Source organism: Bubalus bubalis, chromosome 22 (genome assembly GCF_019923935.1).
Source record: "Bubalus bubalis isolate 160015118507 breed Murrah chromosome 22, NDDB_SH_1, whole genome shotgun sequence".
Taxonomy (NCBI): domain Eukaryota; kingdom Metazoa; phylum Chordata; class Mammalia; order Artiodactyla; family Bovidae; genus Bubalus; species Bubalus bubalis.
The window spans coordinates 41,547,129-41,565,098 of record NC_059178.1 but is presented as its reverse complement, the minus strand read 5'-3'; the positions used below and the strand labels follow the sequence as shown (position 1 = coordinate 41,565,098).

The 17,970-nt window shown below is 45.9% G+C and overlaps 1 protein-coding gene across 11 annotated transcripts in view; it reads right to left on the bottom strand.

The window, feature by feature from the left end:
• The window catches only part of FHOD3 (formin homology 2 domain containing 3), a 521,378-nt gene that overhangs the window by 166,495 nt on the left and 336,913 nt on the right, over positions 1–17,970 (bottom strand). For all 11 annotated transcript variants that reach the window (XM_044934658.2, XM_044934661.2, XM_044934659.2 and 8 more), the window contains 2 exons: positions 14,862–14,956; positions 7,414–7,557 (listed from right to left, as the gene is read on the bottom strand). In XM_044934658.2, the coding sequence (XP_044790593.2) occupies positions 7,414–7,557; positions 14,862–14,956 (239 nt within the window). The remainder of the gene's footprint in view (positions 1–7,413; positions 7,558–14,861; positions 14,957–17,970) is intronic.

Genomic DNA, 17,970 nt, shown 5'->3' with positions numbered 1-17,970 from the left:
AACTTCTACTCTGGGCAAGGGCACTGCTGAGCACAGAGGTTAAAGAAGAAAGTCACAGATGACAAAGGCAAATGGATAGGCAAGTGCGTCCTGAGGACTGTTCAGTGTGAGGTGTGCACACAGGCAAGCGTTCCCTCCTGGGTTATAAACAAAGTGCAGGCAACAAGCCCAGGGACTCCTACACCTTGCCAAAGGGTCTTGCAGACAAGGGGACATCTGAGGTGACTCCTACAGGGGAAGGAGGAGTCCGCCAACCCGAGAACAGGAAGGAAGAACACTCCAGGCAAAGCAAGGAGAACGGAAGAAGGGAAGCTCCGCGGTGACCTGCCTTTCACGCTCAGGAAACAAGAGGAGTTGAGTGTGGCTGCAACTTCAGCAACATCTTAGGAATTGCTGGAGACAAGGCCACAGCAGCTCGAAGGCCGCAGATGGTATTGCCTCTTGAACTAACTCAAGGCATTCCAGCTTCACCCCACGGGCTGTGAAAAAGTTTTTAAGATTTTTTGTTCATTCATTCCTTCACTCTTGTTTATTTTCCGAAATGGAGGAATGGTGTAGTTAGCCCTGACATTGAGGAGGACCCCTTGTTTTCAGTTGCAGGGAATTAGGAAGAGGACAGAGAAGGCAATGGCACCCCACTCCAGTACTCTTGCCTGGAAAATCCCATGGATGGAGGAGCCTGGTAGGCTGCAGTCCATGGGGTCACTAAGAGTCGGTCACGACTGAACGACTTCACTTTTACTTTTCACTTTCATGCACTGGAGAAGGAAATGGCAACCCACTCCAGTGTTCTTGCCTGGAGAATCCCAGGGAGCCTGGTGGGCTGCCGTCTACGGGGTCGCACAGAGTCGGAAACGACTGCAGCGACTTAGCAGCAGCAGCAGCAGCAGGAAGAGGGAATAAGCTGAGAAGCCCCTGGGGATGCGGTCCTGCAGGTGCCATCCTCCCCAGGCCCTGGCCCTCATCACGCCTCCTTTCACACCAGGCAGAGCTCCTCCATGGCTCCCCACTCTGTCACTGTCCTGTGTTGGGCCACGACCTCAGGCCGGTGGTGGTGGCCCATCCACCCAGTGTCTCACCTCCAGCTCACCCCGTCTCTTTTCTTCACAGACATGCCAGCAGCCTCGGGCTATCAGCTGACTCATGCACTCGGTCACGGTCCATTCCTCCATTTCGGAAAATGAACAAGAGCGAAGGAATGAATGAACAAAAATCCTTAAAAACTTTTTCACAGCCCGTGGGGTGAAGCTGGAATGCCTTGAGTTAGTTCAAGAGGCAACACCATCTGTGGCCTTTGAGCTGCTGTGGCCTTGTCTCCAGCAATTCTACACCCCATGAGACTGTGCATCCCCTCAGGGCACTGGCCTTGTCTGTCTAGTTTGCTGCTGAGTCTCGTGGCCTAGAATAGTGCCGGGCACAGAATCGGTGCTTAGTGAAGCTCTGTTCAATGAATGGACTCACAGGTGAACAAATGAATGAGAAGGCTATTGCAACAATCCAGGCAAGAGACAAAGAGAGCCTGAGCTAGGGGAATGGAGAAGAAATTTCAGTCTTCAGCCATTAGACCTCCAAGTATGAGGATGGGGGTAGAGAGAAGGAGGTCCAGGACAGCGCCAGGTTTGTAACCTGGGAGACTGTTCTTTGCAGAGGTAGAGAAATGAACAGACTATGCAGGAGTTTTGTTTTGTCATGGGGTTGGGGGGTGGGGAATAAAGGGGTTTGTGAGGGCTGGGTCATGTCATTTGCAGCTTCTAGGTGGCTCTGTCTGACATAATGTGAGCTCCTCTGACACCTTCCATGACCCTCTATGCCATCACATATAGCTGCTGGGAAATCAGCCACCTGCTGATTACAGATTGTCTGAGATTACAGAATGTCAGTTTCTTGGGACAGGGACAGATCTTCTATCTCTGAATGTTCAGAGTGCATGACATACCTTCAGTGAATAAATGAACATAATGCATAAAGACAAGCAGGCAGAGGGGCAGGCAGCCTTGAACCTTGCAGACAGCTCAGGTCAAGGTATCAGCTGCAGCCAAAGCTGCTGAACTCACTGGGTGAGTCGCAGCTCAGGCTGCCTAGACTGAGAGAGGAGGTCTGATGAAGAAACCCCAACACTGAGAAGGAAGAGACAGAGAAGAAAGAGCCAGGAGGGACGCTGAGGAGGAACAGTCAGAGACGCACCCTGGAGACGCCCACAGACACAGTCACCAGCAGTGCATGGCACAGCATCAATGTACAAGACTGGCCTCAGGCCCGCCAGCACCGCTCTTTTATGATGTGAGCATAACAGTGATGTCCAAGTTGATAGGGACGGCATACAAAAAAGGAAGAGAGGAAAAGCTGGGGGAAGGATGAGGATGGAGGCCAGCTCTACTTATGACTATTTGTCTAAAACTCTAAGCAAATTAGTATCAAACAGAATTCCAAAAGCACATTAAAAAAAACACACATCATGACCAAGTGGGTTATATTCCAGGAATGAGAAGATGGTTAAAAGATAAAAAGAAATGAATCAGATAAACAACTCAAAAATCTAAAAAAAGGACAACCAAGTAAACTGAAAGAAAATTTAAGAAGGAAATCATAAAGATAAAAATGTTTTGAGTTATAAAACAGAAGAGCACTGAAAATCATATATAAGTCAAAATTAACAACAACAAAATAGACAAACCACTAGTTAACCTAGAGGAAAAAGGGGGAGAAATTACAACCACAAAAATTAACAAAGGAAAATAACTTCTCAAGGAAAGGAAATTAGAAACATTCATAAGAGACTATTTACATAGCTCTTTAGTAATCACTTTAAAAATCCAGATGAAATGGATATTTTCTAGGAAAATATGATTTAGAAAAGCCAATCCCAATAAAGATAGGAAGTTTACATAGACCAATATCCATAGAATAAAGCATAGTTACCAAAGATCTCCTGCCTCCAACACACACACACACACACACAGTCACACAAACACACACACACACACACACTCCTCTTCTGCCCCTCCATCATCATCATTACAAGCCCACACAATTTCCCAAGGGAGCTCTATCAGATAACCAAAGACCAGAGACAAGGGCAGAAAGAAAAAAGAAAAGCTTCTAAATATTTTTACAAAGCAAGAACAGAACTGATATCCAAACATAATAAGTATTGCACATGCAGACACACACACAAAGGAAAAAGGACAAGAACGCTCATGGTAGCATTGTCATGGCAACAAAACTGTAGCTAGCCAACATCTAAGTGAAGAGCAGATAGATAAATTGGGATATATTCATCAGCAGTGAAAATGAGCAAACTAGAACTCCTCATAGCAACATGGGTAGGCCTCAAAATCAAGCAAAAGAGAAGCTGCAGGAGGACACACGTGGTACGGTCCCATTTATAAAAAGACAAAATTAAGCCATGTGTTGTTTAGGGATACAGACAGGGAGGAAGGAGTTAAAGCAGCTGGCCTAGAATCCCTCCACCCCTTCCGCAGGAGTGATGCTTCTAGGGAAAGAAAGAAGGCAATGACTCCATCTGATCTTTCGTAAATATGCTAATAACTAGACTATAGAATAAACAGCCTGATGACATTTCCTAAAATGAGAGTTCTTATATCTGGAATGCCTTTAGCAGGCCAGGATTGGCTAAGGATCCCCTATACTACTAAGTATACTAAGTAAACACATAATTTATGGATTGATAAGCCATGACACTCTGGGCTGTGTAGTAGAGATGCTTCATAACTGAATATTATTCGCAGGGCAAGGTGACTTGGAAACCACACTTGGAAACCCTGTCTATTATTCTGGGTCAGAAAGCCCACATCTGATGCATGAAAAAAAGACCTAGGAGTCACAAGGGATGGCCCAGATCTCTCCCTGCATCCCCGCACCTGTGTATTCCGGAAATTAGTAGCCTAGACAGATTAGTATAGCTCTGCTATAGACAGCAAGATCTCAGATGGTCAATTCTTACTTGATAATCTGATCATTTGTGTTAGCTCAAAGAATAGCTATTTTCAGACAAAACTATTTAAAAAAAAAAAAAAGCAGAAGAATGGTGCTGGGAGTTAGTTGAATGACACCAGGAAGGGCCACTGAGGACACTTCTGAGTTACTGGTAATATACTTGTTCTTAAACACAAGTATATTAGGACTCTCCAGAGAAACAAAATAAATCAGGTATATATGGAGATTTACTATAAGGAATGGGCCGACACGATTATGGCAGCCGAGAAGTCCCAAGAGCTATGGCCCAAAAGCCTGGAAACCAAGGAAGCCAATGTCAGTTCCAGCTGGAGGTCACAGGTAAGAGGCAACCTACATCCCAGATCATTTCCATCCAGCAGAGAGTGAACTCTCTCTTGCTCAGCCTTTTGTTCTATTCAGGCCTTCAACGGGTTGGATGAGGCCTGCCAACAGGGAGGAGGGCAATCTTCTTTACTCAGTCTACCAGTGTGAGTGTTAACCTCATCTGGAAGGTTAAGGATACACACTGCACCAACACACAGTGATGTCTGATCAAATATCTGGGCACTCTGTGGCACAGTCCAGCTGATACATAAAGTTAACTATCGCAATGGGTGTTCGCTTTGTTGTTCTTTGAGTGACACATATAATCTACAGTTGTGAATGATACGCACTTAATGCTAAACTATTAAGCAGATGCCATTTGACCAAAGAAAGATGGTGCACACAGAACACCTTGTGAAACTTTCAGCATGAATGGAAAGAGGAGGACGGGGAGGTAGCTTGAGAGTCAGGTAGGCTGGAAAGTAAGTGTGCCCCGAAGCCAAAAGCAGTCTCCTGGGGGAGGGAGCCAGCATGCTTTGCAAAATTCTCTCCCCGTTGGTTCACTGGTGGGAAATTCACCCGTATGATGCTGCCTTCTGGTATATGGTGGCTATGTCTGGATTGAAACTCAAGCAACTGTCATATAAAACCCTAAGAAGTCTCAGCCACAGTGTACTGTAGATGTAAATTATGCTGTGAGTGGTATTATTTAGCAGGACTTGATTTTCTCCCTTCAACAAACAGAATGTGTCCTCAAGCCAGTTGAATCTTCAGACGTGAAAATGACTCAGCTATTCACCAGAGTTGACTCAAAGACACAAGCAGCCTCTTTGAAAAACTTAAGAAGGAACCTGACGCTTTAACTTTGCTAGCCCCAGCTGCCGGACACACAATCATTCTTTTTGACCGCACAGAATCTCAAGCTAGAATCATATAAGCCCCTGGTTGAGTAGAGATTGGGGCTCCGAACAGGAGTTAAGGGGGTGAGGAAGGGAAGTGTCTGTACTGGGGAAAGTCCATCTTCTACAGTCCTGTGAGCCAATTGTCTATTCCCTTCCTTCTCCATCTTTAGTATTCTTATTGCACTCCTACGTTATCCTGTCTTCCATACCCCTCCATCACTCACTGAAAACAAAACATGAAAGTGTGAGCAGATAACTGGGTAACTAAGTGAGGCTCACATTAGAGGAGAAGGTGCCCTAAGCAGGAGCACAGGGAGCTGGCTGGCTGTGGGAAGCTTTGTGCTCTGACCGCAGACTCTCTGGCTCAGTTTCCTCTGATTTCTCCTAAGATTGTACAAAGATAATTCTGCTCTGTTCCTCAGCTTGACACTTATGAGAGTAACTTTTAGGAAGTAGTGAGTTACATGTTAGTCTCTCTACTACCCAGCGAAGGCTACAGTGGAGCCATTTAGCTGGGAAATCTCTCTCCTAGGATGCCAGCTGTGCACACAGATTTATGAACAAAGCTGCTCATTGTAACAGCATTTATAATTGCAAAATCTTGGAAGTCATCAAATCTGAACAAAGAGAAACTGATTATATGTATTATGGTACTTGCATACAGACAGGATATTATGTTTCTAATAACACTAAATTCTTGAAGATGATTCGATGACAAAATGGTTCAAACATATTTACTAATAAAAATTCAGTACACGACACTGTATACAGACTATTGTCTCCACAGTTGTTCTTGCTTAGCCACTAAGTTGTGTCTGACTCTTTGGTGACCCCATGGACTGCAGCCTGCCATGCTCCTCTGTCCATGGAATTCTCCAGGCAAGAATACTGGTTGCCATTTCCTTTTCCAAGGGATCTTCCTGACCCAGGGATTGAATCCACATCTCCGGCATTGCAGGTGGATTCTTTACCACTGAGCCATGAGGGAAGCTGAGCTGATAGGCTAGAAAAACAGACTAGTATGTTAACCACAGTTAGTAAATAAAATTATGGGTGATTTCTTTATCTTACATTTTTTGGTATTTTCCAAATATTCTTCAAAGAGTACATACTTATAGCAAAAGAAAAAAAAAAAACCAAATACCACAGAGACTTCTCTGGTAGTCCAGTGGTTGAGAATTCACCTGCCAATGGATATGAATTCAATTCCTACTCCAGAAAGATTCCACATACCACAGGGCAACTAAGCCCGCGCACCACAACAACTGAACCCATGTTCTAGAGCCTGTGAGTCGCAACTACTGATGTCCAGATGCCCTAAAGCCCATGTTCCACAACAAGAGAAGCTTTCTGTCACCATGAGAAGCCCAAGCACCATGAGAGTAGCCCTTGCTTGCTGCAACTAGAGAGGAAGGGCCTGCATGCATTAACAAAGACCCAGAGATCTGCTAGAGAAGGGATGGACTACCCACTCCAGTATTCGTGGTCTTTGCTGGTGGCTCGGCTGATAAAGAATCTGCCTACAATGCGGGAAACCTAGATTTGATCCCTGGGTTGGGAAGATCCCCTGGAGAAGGGAAAGGCTACCCACTCCAGTATTCTGGCCTGGAGAACTCCATGGACTGTTTGGTCCATGGGGTCACAAAGAGTCGGACACAATTTTCACTTTTTAACTTTTCAGAGCTGCCAAAAATAAATAAAAGAATTTTTAAAAATTAAAAAAATATATATCATAATGAGGCAAGAGGCAAGGCAGAAGAAAGCGAAAAGTTTAGTATCTCTTATAGCACTTTTTCCCCACATTTTCATTCTGCACTGGACCCTACGAAGTATGTAGAGCCTGCCAGAAGTTCTACCAGCAGGATAAGAAACATGCTTTCTGTGCCTCTCTTTCATTCTCTCTCCCCACCAAGAATGAATGTTCTTTAAAAGAAAATAGCAATCAATCAATAAGCAAGCAAGCTAGCACATTTCCCCTAGATCAGGGATTCTCACACTGGAGTGTTCTCAGAATTACCTGGAGGGTCGTACAACACCCAGCCTGATCTGAGCCCAGCCTCAGTTTCTGCTTCAGCAGCTCTCGGGTGGGCCTGAGAACTTGCATTTTGGCAGCTCCAAGGTGTTGCTAATGCTGCCACACTGCACGCAGAACCACTGGTCTAGAGGATGTTTATCTCAGCCTTTGACGTGTCTGAGCTGTACAAGGCCCTTAAAAGGCATATCCTCTTACCTCATAGATGTTCAACTGCTCCACTAAGTCCAGGTCAGTCCCTTTCTTGGTCAAGTGCCTCTGGGACACGGCTGCAATGCCCAGCTCCTCCAGGCAGTCCACCACGTCGTAGAAGGTGTCCTGGTCTGGCAAACCGGACAAGGTCTGGATGAAAAAAGAACAGAACACAGTGTCTTAGGGGACTGTCACAAGGCTCTCGGGACATCTTTTGCATGGTAGCCAGTGGCCATGAGTATAAGAATGGAGCAAAGCAAGACAGATGACAAGTTCATTGGAGAAAAAAGCTTCTTTAGTGTGGTAAGCAGACTGAACCCCAAGATCCCACCCCCTGGGGTAGAGGTGCTATACGATCCCCCACCTTGAGTGTAGGCAGGACACTCTAATGACATGACATTATAGGGCAAAGGCCAAAGGGCATTAAGATCCCAAATCAGTTAAGTCTGAAAAAGGGGAGAGTAGCCAGGTGGGCCTCACCTAATCAGGTGAGCCATTAAAAGGGGGTTAGGCCTTTTCTGAGCATAGAGACCAGCAGAGACATTATCCTGCTGGCCCAGAAGAAGTTGCAAGCTGCCACGAGTCCCACAGCTGCAAGGAAGTGAGCTCTGCCAACAACCACAAAGGCTTGGAAGGGAAATCCAAGCTCCAGACGAGACGCCAGCCCTGGTTGACACCTTGACTGCAGCCTTGTGAGACTCAGCAGAGCACCCAGTGGGGCGGGGGGCACTGGGCCCTGCCCCCATGGAAACTGCAAGATGGTAAGTCTGTGATATTCTAAGCTGCTAACTTTGTGATAATTTGTTACATGGCAATTGAAAACTAACATACTCAGAAACTCCTGTTAAGGTTGATCTACCAACAGCTGGAGTTAGAACAATTTAATGATTCCCTTTTCTTTCGGTTCTGTAGGCCTTCCCCTTGGTCTAAGATATTTATGGCAATATGAGAAATTTCAAAGTGGCAACCAAGAGACAAAAAGATAACCCAAGAAAGAAAAAGTCAACTTCTCTTTGGATTCTGCTTCTCTTTGTTTTTTAAAATGTATTTATTTTTATTGGAGGATAATTACTTTACAATATTGTGATGGTTTTTGCCATACATCAATATGAATCAGCCATAGGTATACACGTGTTCCCTCCATCCTGAACCCCCTCCCACCTTCCTTCTTATCCCATCCCTCCTAAAAGAAGGATGATATTCAGATCAGGCCTCTGCTTAGAGCTGGAAGGACACTTGGGGTGATTTACTCAAAGCCCCTTATCTTATAAATGAGGGGGATGAGGGTGGGGAGGTAGCAGGAAGTTACCAAATAATAACTAATAAAATCCTGTGCTCAGACCTGCTATTCCAGTCTTCGTGCCTTCTAAACAAATTGCTCTGGACTTGAATTTCAGACACAGAGCTTTACTCCCTGTTTATTTCACTATTACTGCATTTCAAAATTATTCTAAACATGTTGACTTGGCTTGAAAGGAAAAAGACCAATATTTTCTGACGGATCCTCTCATGGTACCAACTTCTTTTAACACTTCTATTTTGGGGCTATGAATATTGGAAAGAAATATCTCTGCCCCTAACCCAAATAATGGCTATTTCTCTTCTACGCTGAACAAAGAGGATACAACTCACAGGCATTGAAACCAAAAACTAAAGAAAAATAGCTGTGATGCAACAGCTTAATCCATCAGGAGCCCCAGCAAGGACACCGAACGGAAGGCTGTGAACCAGTCAGCAGCTGTGATAAACAAACAGGTGCTCACACTGAAGTGACCAAGTGTGCAAGCGTATGTGGGTGTCTGCAGGTGCCAGGCAAGGCGGTCACTGCTGGGTTAGCAGACAGCAGTCCACTGGCCTAACCTAAAAAGCACACACCCACCCAAAGAACCTTCTCATCAGAACAAGTCCATCTTTTGTTTTACTGAAAACTCTAGAACTTGTTAAAAGATGAAGAGAGGGAGGGACCTCCCTGGTGGTCCAATGGTTACCAATCCACCTTCCAATGCAGGGATGCGGGTTTGATCCCTGGCTGGGAAGGATGATCCCACATGCTGCAGTGCAGATAAGCCACGTGCCACAGAAGAGAAGCCTGCAGACTGAAAAGAAGACAGAGCACTGAGCTGTGCAAAAATGAGCAAGCGAGCAAGTGTTAATTACTCAGTCATGTCCGACTCTTTGTGACTCCATGGACTGAATCCCACCAGGCTCCTCTGTAAATGGAATTCTCCAGGTAAGAATACTGGAGTGGGTTGCCATTCCCTTCTCCAGGGGAATCTTCCCGACTCAGGGATCAAACCCAGGTCTTCTGCATAGCAGGCAGTTTCTTTACTGTTTGAGCCACCAGGGAAGCCCCAAATAAGCCAAATAAATAGTAAATAAATAAAAGATGAGGAAGAGGGAAATGGTGACATAAAGGCCAGGGCAGGGCTAATGACCAGAGGTGTCCTAACTGCTGACCTGCCCATCATAGGTAAGCTGACATTCAGTATTAGATCCAAAACTTTCTACACAGTAGTGCGGGGTAGGGGTGAGGTAGGATGGGCACAGAGAGAGGCCTCTGGTGTCTCCTCAGCATTAGTTCCCCTCCCTTCTTCTTCCCTTTTCTTCCCTGCAGAGAGTCAATCGAGATTCTTTCAATCCAGGGGGTTAAATTCCTAGAACTAATCCCCATTGCCTTTGCAAGCCCAACCCTGATGGCATGGTAGGGGGATTACTATAAAAAAATTAAACCATTAGGCCTATAGAACCAGACTCAGGGAGGCCGTGCTCAGTAAGAGGCGCAGAACTGAGGGTACTGAGAAGTCCCTGCATGTTCACGGTGAAAATGCGGGCCTCAGCCATATCCAGATGCCACCCCCTCTCACGTGTGGCCGTAGGGGAGCTGGCTTCCCACCACAGTCAAAGATGGCTTGTCTCTCTGTCCGCACAGGGAGGGGGCTGTGCAGCCCCAAAGCACACACTCACCTATTTTCAGCAGATTCTCTAACATGTTCAGCAAACTCTGCCACGCTCTCACCCCTCTTAGGCCCTGTCTTCCCATGTCTACCCTGACACTCATGGCCAATGTGCCTACTTCTGGCAAAGGTGGAAGCCACTCCAGAAAACTCTGTGAGCAAATGTCTCTTGACACCTCCACTCCCAGACGATACTAGGGACCCCCTTCCTGGTTTCTCTCAGACCTTGTCTTGCCAGGATTTGTGACAAGTAAATCTTTACAGTCCCTCTCAAGGGAGAAATCTCTGTCTGAGCAAACATTCTGTTTTCCTTTCCCTAGGTTTTCACTTATTCCATAAAATCCTTCTTGAGGGATAAAACCAGGGTAGTGAAAGCCTATACACAAGTGTTCATTGCAGCAGGAGCATTTGTGAAAATTAAAAGCTGTGGACACCCAAATCTCTTCAGTGGATGAAGAGCTAACAAATGGTGGTGTATTTACACAATGGAACACTACGCAGCAGTGAAAAGGAGCAAACTATTAATACACCTAGTGACATAGATGAATCTTTAAGGCACTGTGCTGAGTGAGAGAAGTCAGTCTCAAAGAGTTACATCCTGTATGGGTCCCACTTTTGAAATAACAGAACTACAGTGAAGGAGAATAAATCTGTGGTTGTCAGGGACATGAATAGGGGATCAGGATGTCACTACAAAAGGATAACATGAGTGTGAGATTTTGGGGAGACATGGAGCTGTTCTACATGCTAATTGTGAAGGTCATCCATGACTACATATGTTTTAGAACTTCCGCAGCTAAATTCCAAAAGAAAAGAGTTAATTTTACTGTATGATAATTTAAAAAGCCTTACAGTCAAATCTAAATACAAACCCTCAGTGTGAATCCCATCAGGTTACTCACCCCCCGGGCTCCACTAGAATAACTTCCCTCCCCAGGGCTCCCTGGTGCCGCCTTCCCTGAATGCTCCAAGCCAGCCCCACAGTGCCACCTCTTGTTAATCATGTCCCCACCTTCCTCATCTGATTCTACAAGGTGATCAATATCTGAGCTCCCAAAGTGAGGGAGGCCCACTGAGAGGGCTGCGGCTGGATTGGGACAGGACTCCACACGACTGCAGCTTGCAGGGTGAGATATGGTTCGTTCCTGATGCTCGCTCAGATCTACTGATGACATGGAGGAGAGGGGAAGAGCTCAGCAGGGATCAGTCTGGATCCTGGAAACCCCTCACTAATGTGTCTGTTTAACCAAGAGAGTAGGCTTCAGTCTCAGAGCCCTGAGCAGGCTAGGATTTCGTACCCTTGTTTTGTCATAAAAGTGTTAATGTTTTGAATTCTATTTTATTAGGCCTCCTTCCATTTTGTTGAAAGAAAAGTCAGAAAAGCAATACAATTTCCCAGATTTCAGAGTCTGCATTTTTTCCAGACCCACATTAGCACGTCAACACATGATGATGTTTCGGGTCTCAGAGGACGTTACCGAAATGATCAATGTGACTAAAATTCAGCAAAAACAAACAAACCCCGTATGGGTGCCTGATGATCTTTCTGAGAAAAGGATGGCACCTGGAATCGTGTCCTTGGAACCTTCCCTTGGGCCAGGACTAACAAATATGGGATGCAACCACCAGAAGAGAAAGAGTAAGCGAGGAATTCCTGGATGTTGGAGGCCATATGGTGCCAAGGAGAGTGACACGCACTGGGTCCTGGCCAGTGATTAGCAGCAGAAGCCCAAGTCACATGGCTGCCACCAGGGTCATTACAGAACCACGCAAGGCCTCCACCACTAAGTGAACATGCTGCCCAAGAGTGAAAATGCCTTTTTTTTTTTTTTTTCTGAATTCAGTGTTTTCCAATACAAGGTCAGTGACTGAAAATGACAGGAAATAGATGACCTTCATCTTCAAAAGCCAACAGAAAATTGCTTTCAAATTGCATGCTAAATCAACTCACAAAGAGATTTGCAAATAAAACCTTGAGTTCTTAGGATTATTGTCCAGAAAAGGGGTGTCTGTTTCCCACCAGGACTGTAGGAAATTTCCCATGACCTCATCAATAACTGGCATTCAATTAAAAAGCAATCACTGCCCACGTGACCCAGAGAAAATGACTTGCTGTTTAACTACATGTTTCTTTCAAGCTTAGTAGGGTTAATGTCATTCATTTGTCGACTGGGGTCATACTACTGGGTTGGCCAAAAAGTTCGTTTGTGTTTTCCAGACCAGCTTAAGGAAAAATCTGAACCAACTTTTGTGCCAACCCAATATACTTAGGATAGTACCCTTTTCTGCCCAATTTTTGGAAATTAATTCCAAGTTTGCCACTTGCCTTTAGTTTTTATTGGTGGTTTTCAATTTGTAAATACGACTTTTTATAGTTTAATACAGTGAAATATTTAAGTCCCTTTCTTTGGAATATTTTTGACTGGTTATATTATTAAACGAACCTTCACTGACCAGAGACCAGTTGATTTTCACCTCTGTTTCTTATTTTTCTACAGTTTGGTGTGTTACATTGACCTTTTCAATCTTTCCGAAATTTATTTTGCTATACAGTCAAAGCATGTTTTCGTTTATTTCCACTTAGCAAAACCTCTCTCGGTCATAAATGGCGCTGACCATCCCTGTGGATTTCAATTACAGGGTGCATTGCATGTACATTGAGGTCTGTTTCCAGCCCCTCTGCTTCAGCCATCTGCCAAGGAAAAAGTCAGGACCACATTGTTTTAATCCTTAAAGTTTACACAACATCTTAATATCTAGTAGAATTACTTCTCATAATTACGTTGCTTTCTACCAATTCATATTTCTCAGTTCATATTTCTCCAGATATATTTCAGGAAGAGATTCTCAGTCCTTTCTAAAGAATTAACCATCACTGCAGTTGGTCCTTAGGCTTGTACCTGGCACCCTGGAGAGTACAAAGGCAGGGCCTTGGGGTGGCTGAAGTGCTGTCTGGGGTCCAGGGCGAAGATAACCATCTCACCCTCCCTCAGTTATTAATAAGGAAGGGCCAGGGCACTGAGGGAACCCCAGTCCTGAGAGTGGGCTGTCCCTGGTCAGCGTGGGACCCACTGTCAGAGCACCTCAGGATGGACACTGAAGACAGCTACTGCCCCACGAGCTGGTGACCAGGGAGGATGCGATGGGTGGAATGAGGGCACAAGGGTCAGGTCACCATCATAGGAGAGGATGGGATCCACCTTCAGGAACCCTCACCTGGCCCCCACGGCCAGAGTTCAACCAGCTGCAGAATAAGAGTGCTTGCTTTTCTGCCCGATCGAGAATCATCTCCTTAGAGTAAAATTTGTTCATCTATATTAAGGAAAAATGTTAAGGGGACATCTCAATAGGAAAAGTAGCCATAAAAGTCTTGCTATCCTCTTTCTGGTTTCACTAGAAAAACCAAAGTCTAGAAACTTGGCAGACAACTCGGGCCTTCACATGTACGAACACCAGCACACACGCACTCACGCCATGCGTGTGTGTAAAGGGTCTCCTCTAATGAAAAGGCATGCTGAAGCGTGTTCCAGCCACCAGCATGGGGGTGTACATGGCGTGGGCTTCTTCAGAGGGCAAATTTTAGGTTTTCACATGTACTAGTTCCCTTGGGCTGCCATAACAAAGTACCACAAACTGAGTGGCTTACAATGACTGAAATGAGGTACAAAACTTGGGAAACTGTAGGCTGAAGACCAATTACATGGGCCACAGAGGCTGCCTGAACACTGTCTCTCCAGGTGGATCCCTCTGTGCTTCTGGAGCTAAGGTTGGCTGAGCCATGCTGTGGGACCTTGATGAAGGCAAGCACCTTCACGGGCTAGAAGGTGGGAACATCATCAAAGCCCCGTGCTTCAGTCCTGGCCGCTCCCGTCTCGGGGCTGTCGCGGGCTCAGCATGAAGATCTGGGAGTTGGAGGGAAAAGTCACTGCAGGTGAACTGGAGCAAGAAGCTTTCAGGACCAGCAGCCGGACAGAGCCGCCCCAGGGGACCTCTCTGGCCTGGTCTGCTGGTGGCCAGACTGTTCGCTGGCTGCACAGACAACCCAGTGTGAGTGTGGCAGGTGGCCTTTGGTGCCCACTAGAAACATGGCAGAGCTTTAAAAAGGAAAAAACTGGTTTTGGAAAGATAAAAAAGGGTTCGGGTGGGCCATGCTACCCCTGAAGGCCCTGGGGAGGGCCCTTCCTTGCTGCATTCGGGACTGGTTGCTGGCAATCCTCAGCATCCTTGGTGGTCCTCGGTTGCAGATGCATCACTCCAACCTGCAGCCCTGCCTTCAAAGGCCGCCTTCCTCGTGGACGAGTGTGTACGCTGTCTCCCCTCTGTGTGCTTCTTCTTTCCTCTTCTTATAGGACGCCATTCCTACTGGATTAGGGCCCACCCTAATGACCTCATCTGCAAAAATCCCATTTCCAAATAAGATCACATTCACTGGCTCCAGGGTCAGGACTTCAACGTCTTTTGTGGGAGACACAATTCAACCCACAACAAACATCAACCAACCTTGTTCACTAAAGTCATCGCGTAAACCAGCAATTCCGTGTCGACCCCATCCTTTTCCTCCAGGATTTCCATGATATTTGACCAGGGTGTGACTCCTATGAATAAAGCAAAAATCATGAGAAACAGCAATTCGGGACTCCTTATCCAACTCACATCACAGTTTATCCAGACTCATCACCCAATGACAGGAGCGCCTTTCACCAAATTTCGAAGCATGACTCTGTACATCCTTCCAATGAGGTGATGATATGCCGTGTCATCCTTGTCTACTTGAATATGTATATTCCTCATGTCGGATGCCTATCAGTTTGCTTGAAAATTTCCCTTTATACTAAATAGGCAATATTTTAAAAAATCCAATTATATGTAGCTTTTTTAGACCATGCATTTTACTCTCTGAGTATGGAAATGTTCTGGAAGTACTCTCTGTGTGTGTCCATCTCCTGCAAGGAAAGAGGATTCAGGAGAGCTTTACAGTCACTCAAGCAAAGGACTCAAAACAGTAACAGTGAAAGGTCTGTCTAGCAAACATTTCCAGAACGGAAGTATATTATCTCCATTGTATCAAGTCACAAATACTATTTAGGCATCAACCAGGTACAAGGAATTGGGCCTCTAGAAGGTGGCCCTCAGAAAGTCTACAGTCAAAAGGAACAGTCAGGCACAAACACAGAATGCATGCCAGCACAGGGTAAAAGCAATTAGAAGGCAAAGCGCTTAGCCACGCCTGCCACTCAACAACGGTGGTCTGTCTTTTGAAGCGAGATGGTCAAGGAGGGTTTGGTGTAAGAAGTGACTCCTCGGTGAGACTGGTGGGGGGGCGCTCATGGAGGTTGTCCCATGGCTCCAGGGAGGGCAGGAAAACTCTCCATGTTCAGGATCACTGAGCGAAGGCCACAAAGGGGACACACACCCTGACATGATTTCCTACTCTGGGGATAAACATCTGCAGTGAAATGCTGCCTTGCCCTTGGCATGGTGGTGTGGAACATGCAGCTCTTTCCTGGTTTCTCTATAAAGATGTCAAAGGGATATTGTCTATTTTTGCTGATAAAAGTAAATTCTGAAATAACCTAAAACCAATGGGTTTCAAATGCTGATTCTTGGGTGGGTTATGTCAGAGCTGATTTCCTGGTCTTGTGAACCAAAGCTCCCCCAGGGAAGTGATGGCTTCTGTCTTGTCTCTCTGCCCTTGGCAGAGTGCCCAGCACATAGTAGGTGCTCAATAAAATGTCTGCTGACTCGTGAATGGGGACCTCTGAGAGGGTACAGGGTGGCTTTAAACTGGGGTAGTTTTTAAAGAGCCACAGGGTTCACTGCACACAGTAAGGAGACAAGACAAGAGAATTTAAAAAGGATGAGGCACCTACTGTAAAACATGAAAGACACAAGTAGAATTTCAGGTCTGTTGGTGATCCCAGCAAGGGAACAAAATGCCTTTTCCTTTGGACTGAAAGTGAAGTCACTCAGTCGTGTTCGACTCCTAGCAACCCCGTGGATTGCAGTCCACCAGGCTCCTCCGTCCATGGGATTCCCCAGGCAAGAATACTGGAGTGGGTTGCCATTGCCTTCTCCAGGGGATCTTCCTGACTCAGGGATCGAACCCAGGTCTCCTGCATTGCAGGCAGATGCTTTAACCTCTGAGCCACCAGGGAAGCCCATCCTTTGGGCTAGTTGCTCAGTTAGTCCAAACTAGGAGTCTATGACTGCTTCTATAACCCTTTGTTACTCCTAACACAAAAGCATGATCCTTTGTGTGCTAACTGCTGAATTATCTTCTTGCTGACATTTATCATCAAACTATCTTGAAGTCCACACCTCTTCTTCATAGCCAGGCGAAGTAACCATTTCTGTCCTCAAGATAATCAGTGTGGTCAGTAGGTCTCATTGTCCAGGTGTAGGTCAAGCTTTCTAAATGCCTCTGCTTGTGCTTATAAAAGGGCAACTTCCATCACTCATACTCACACCCAACCTCAGTACAAAACATGAAAACATGAGTTCTACATGGGTAAAGAAAAGCCTGTACAAGAGAGACAGCACTGATGCAGAGAATTCCCAGTGGGACTCAGGGGCCCTGAAATGCTTCTTGGTTGCTTATTTAGGAGCCAAAGATGTCAAATGGGACCTGTGGAAGGAGAGGAAGGAAGCAAATGGCAAGCATCCCAAAGATAGAGGTGAATAGTCTATTTCCTCTCTCTTTCTCTCTCTTATGCAGACACACATATCTATGCACCTCTTGATCCATTATAATGAAAGCACTCAAACAGGGGCTTCATTTAATTAAAAAACATATTCGGGGCTCCTCTGGTGGCTCAGTGGTAAAGAATTTGCCTGCCAATGCAGGAGACACGGATTTGACTTGATCCCTGCTCTGGAAAGATCCCACATGCCACGGAGCAACTAAGCCCGTGCACAACTACTGAGCCTGTGCTCTAACGCCCAGGAACCGCGACTACTGAGCCTGCGCTCTAACGCCCAGGAACCGCGACTACTGAGCCTGCGCTCTAACGCCCAGGAACCGCGACTACTGAGCCTGCGTGCCGCAACTACGGAAGCCCTCACACCCTAGAGCCCGTGCTCCCCAACAAGAAAAGCCTCCTCAGTGAGAGGCCTGGGCACCGCAACCAGAGAGGAGCCCCACGCCCCGCCACTACAGCAAAGCCCACACAGCAATGAAGACCCAGCACAGCCAAACTAAATAAAGTTTAAAGAAGATATACACAAAAAGTGTTCTTCATTTATAATATCTGATTCCCTTTTTATCATTTAAGGATTTTGAGTCTGGAAATTTGCATGTAATCAGACACTACTGGGATACATGTTCACTATCCTTTGACTGTTTGGGGACAAGAAAATAAATTTTTAGAAGAATGAAGGGGAAGGTGAGGACACCTTCTGCTGCTGCTAAGTCGCTTCATGCCGGGAGCCGGCATATTGCATATTGAGTGCATATTGCATATTGAGTGCAGCACTTTCCACAGCATCATCTTTCAGGATCTGGAATAGCTCAACTGGAATTCTATCATTGCCGGGTGCAGGAGCTCCGCCCATGACAAAGGTCATGAGGAAGGAGGCTCGGCATACGCAAAGGTGGGATCAAGCCTCAGGA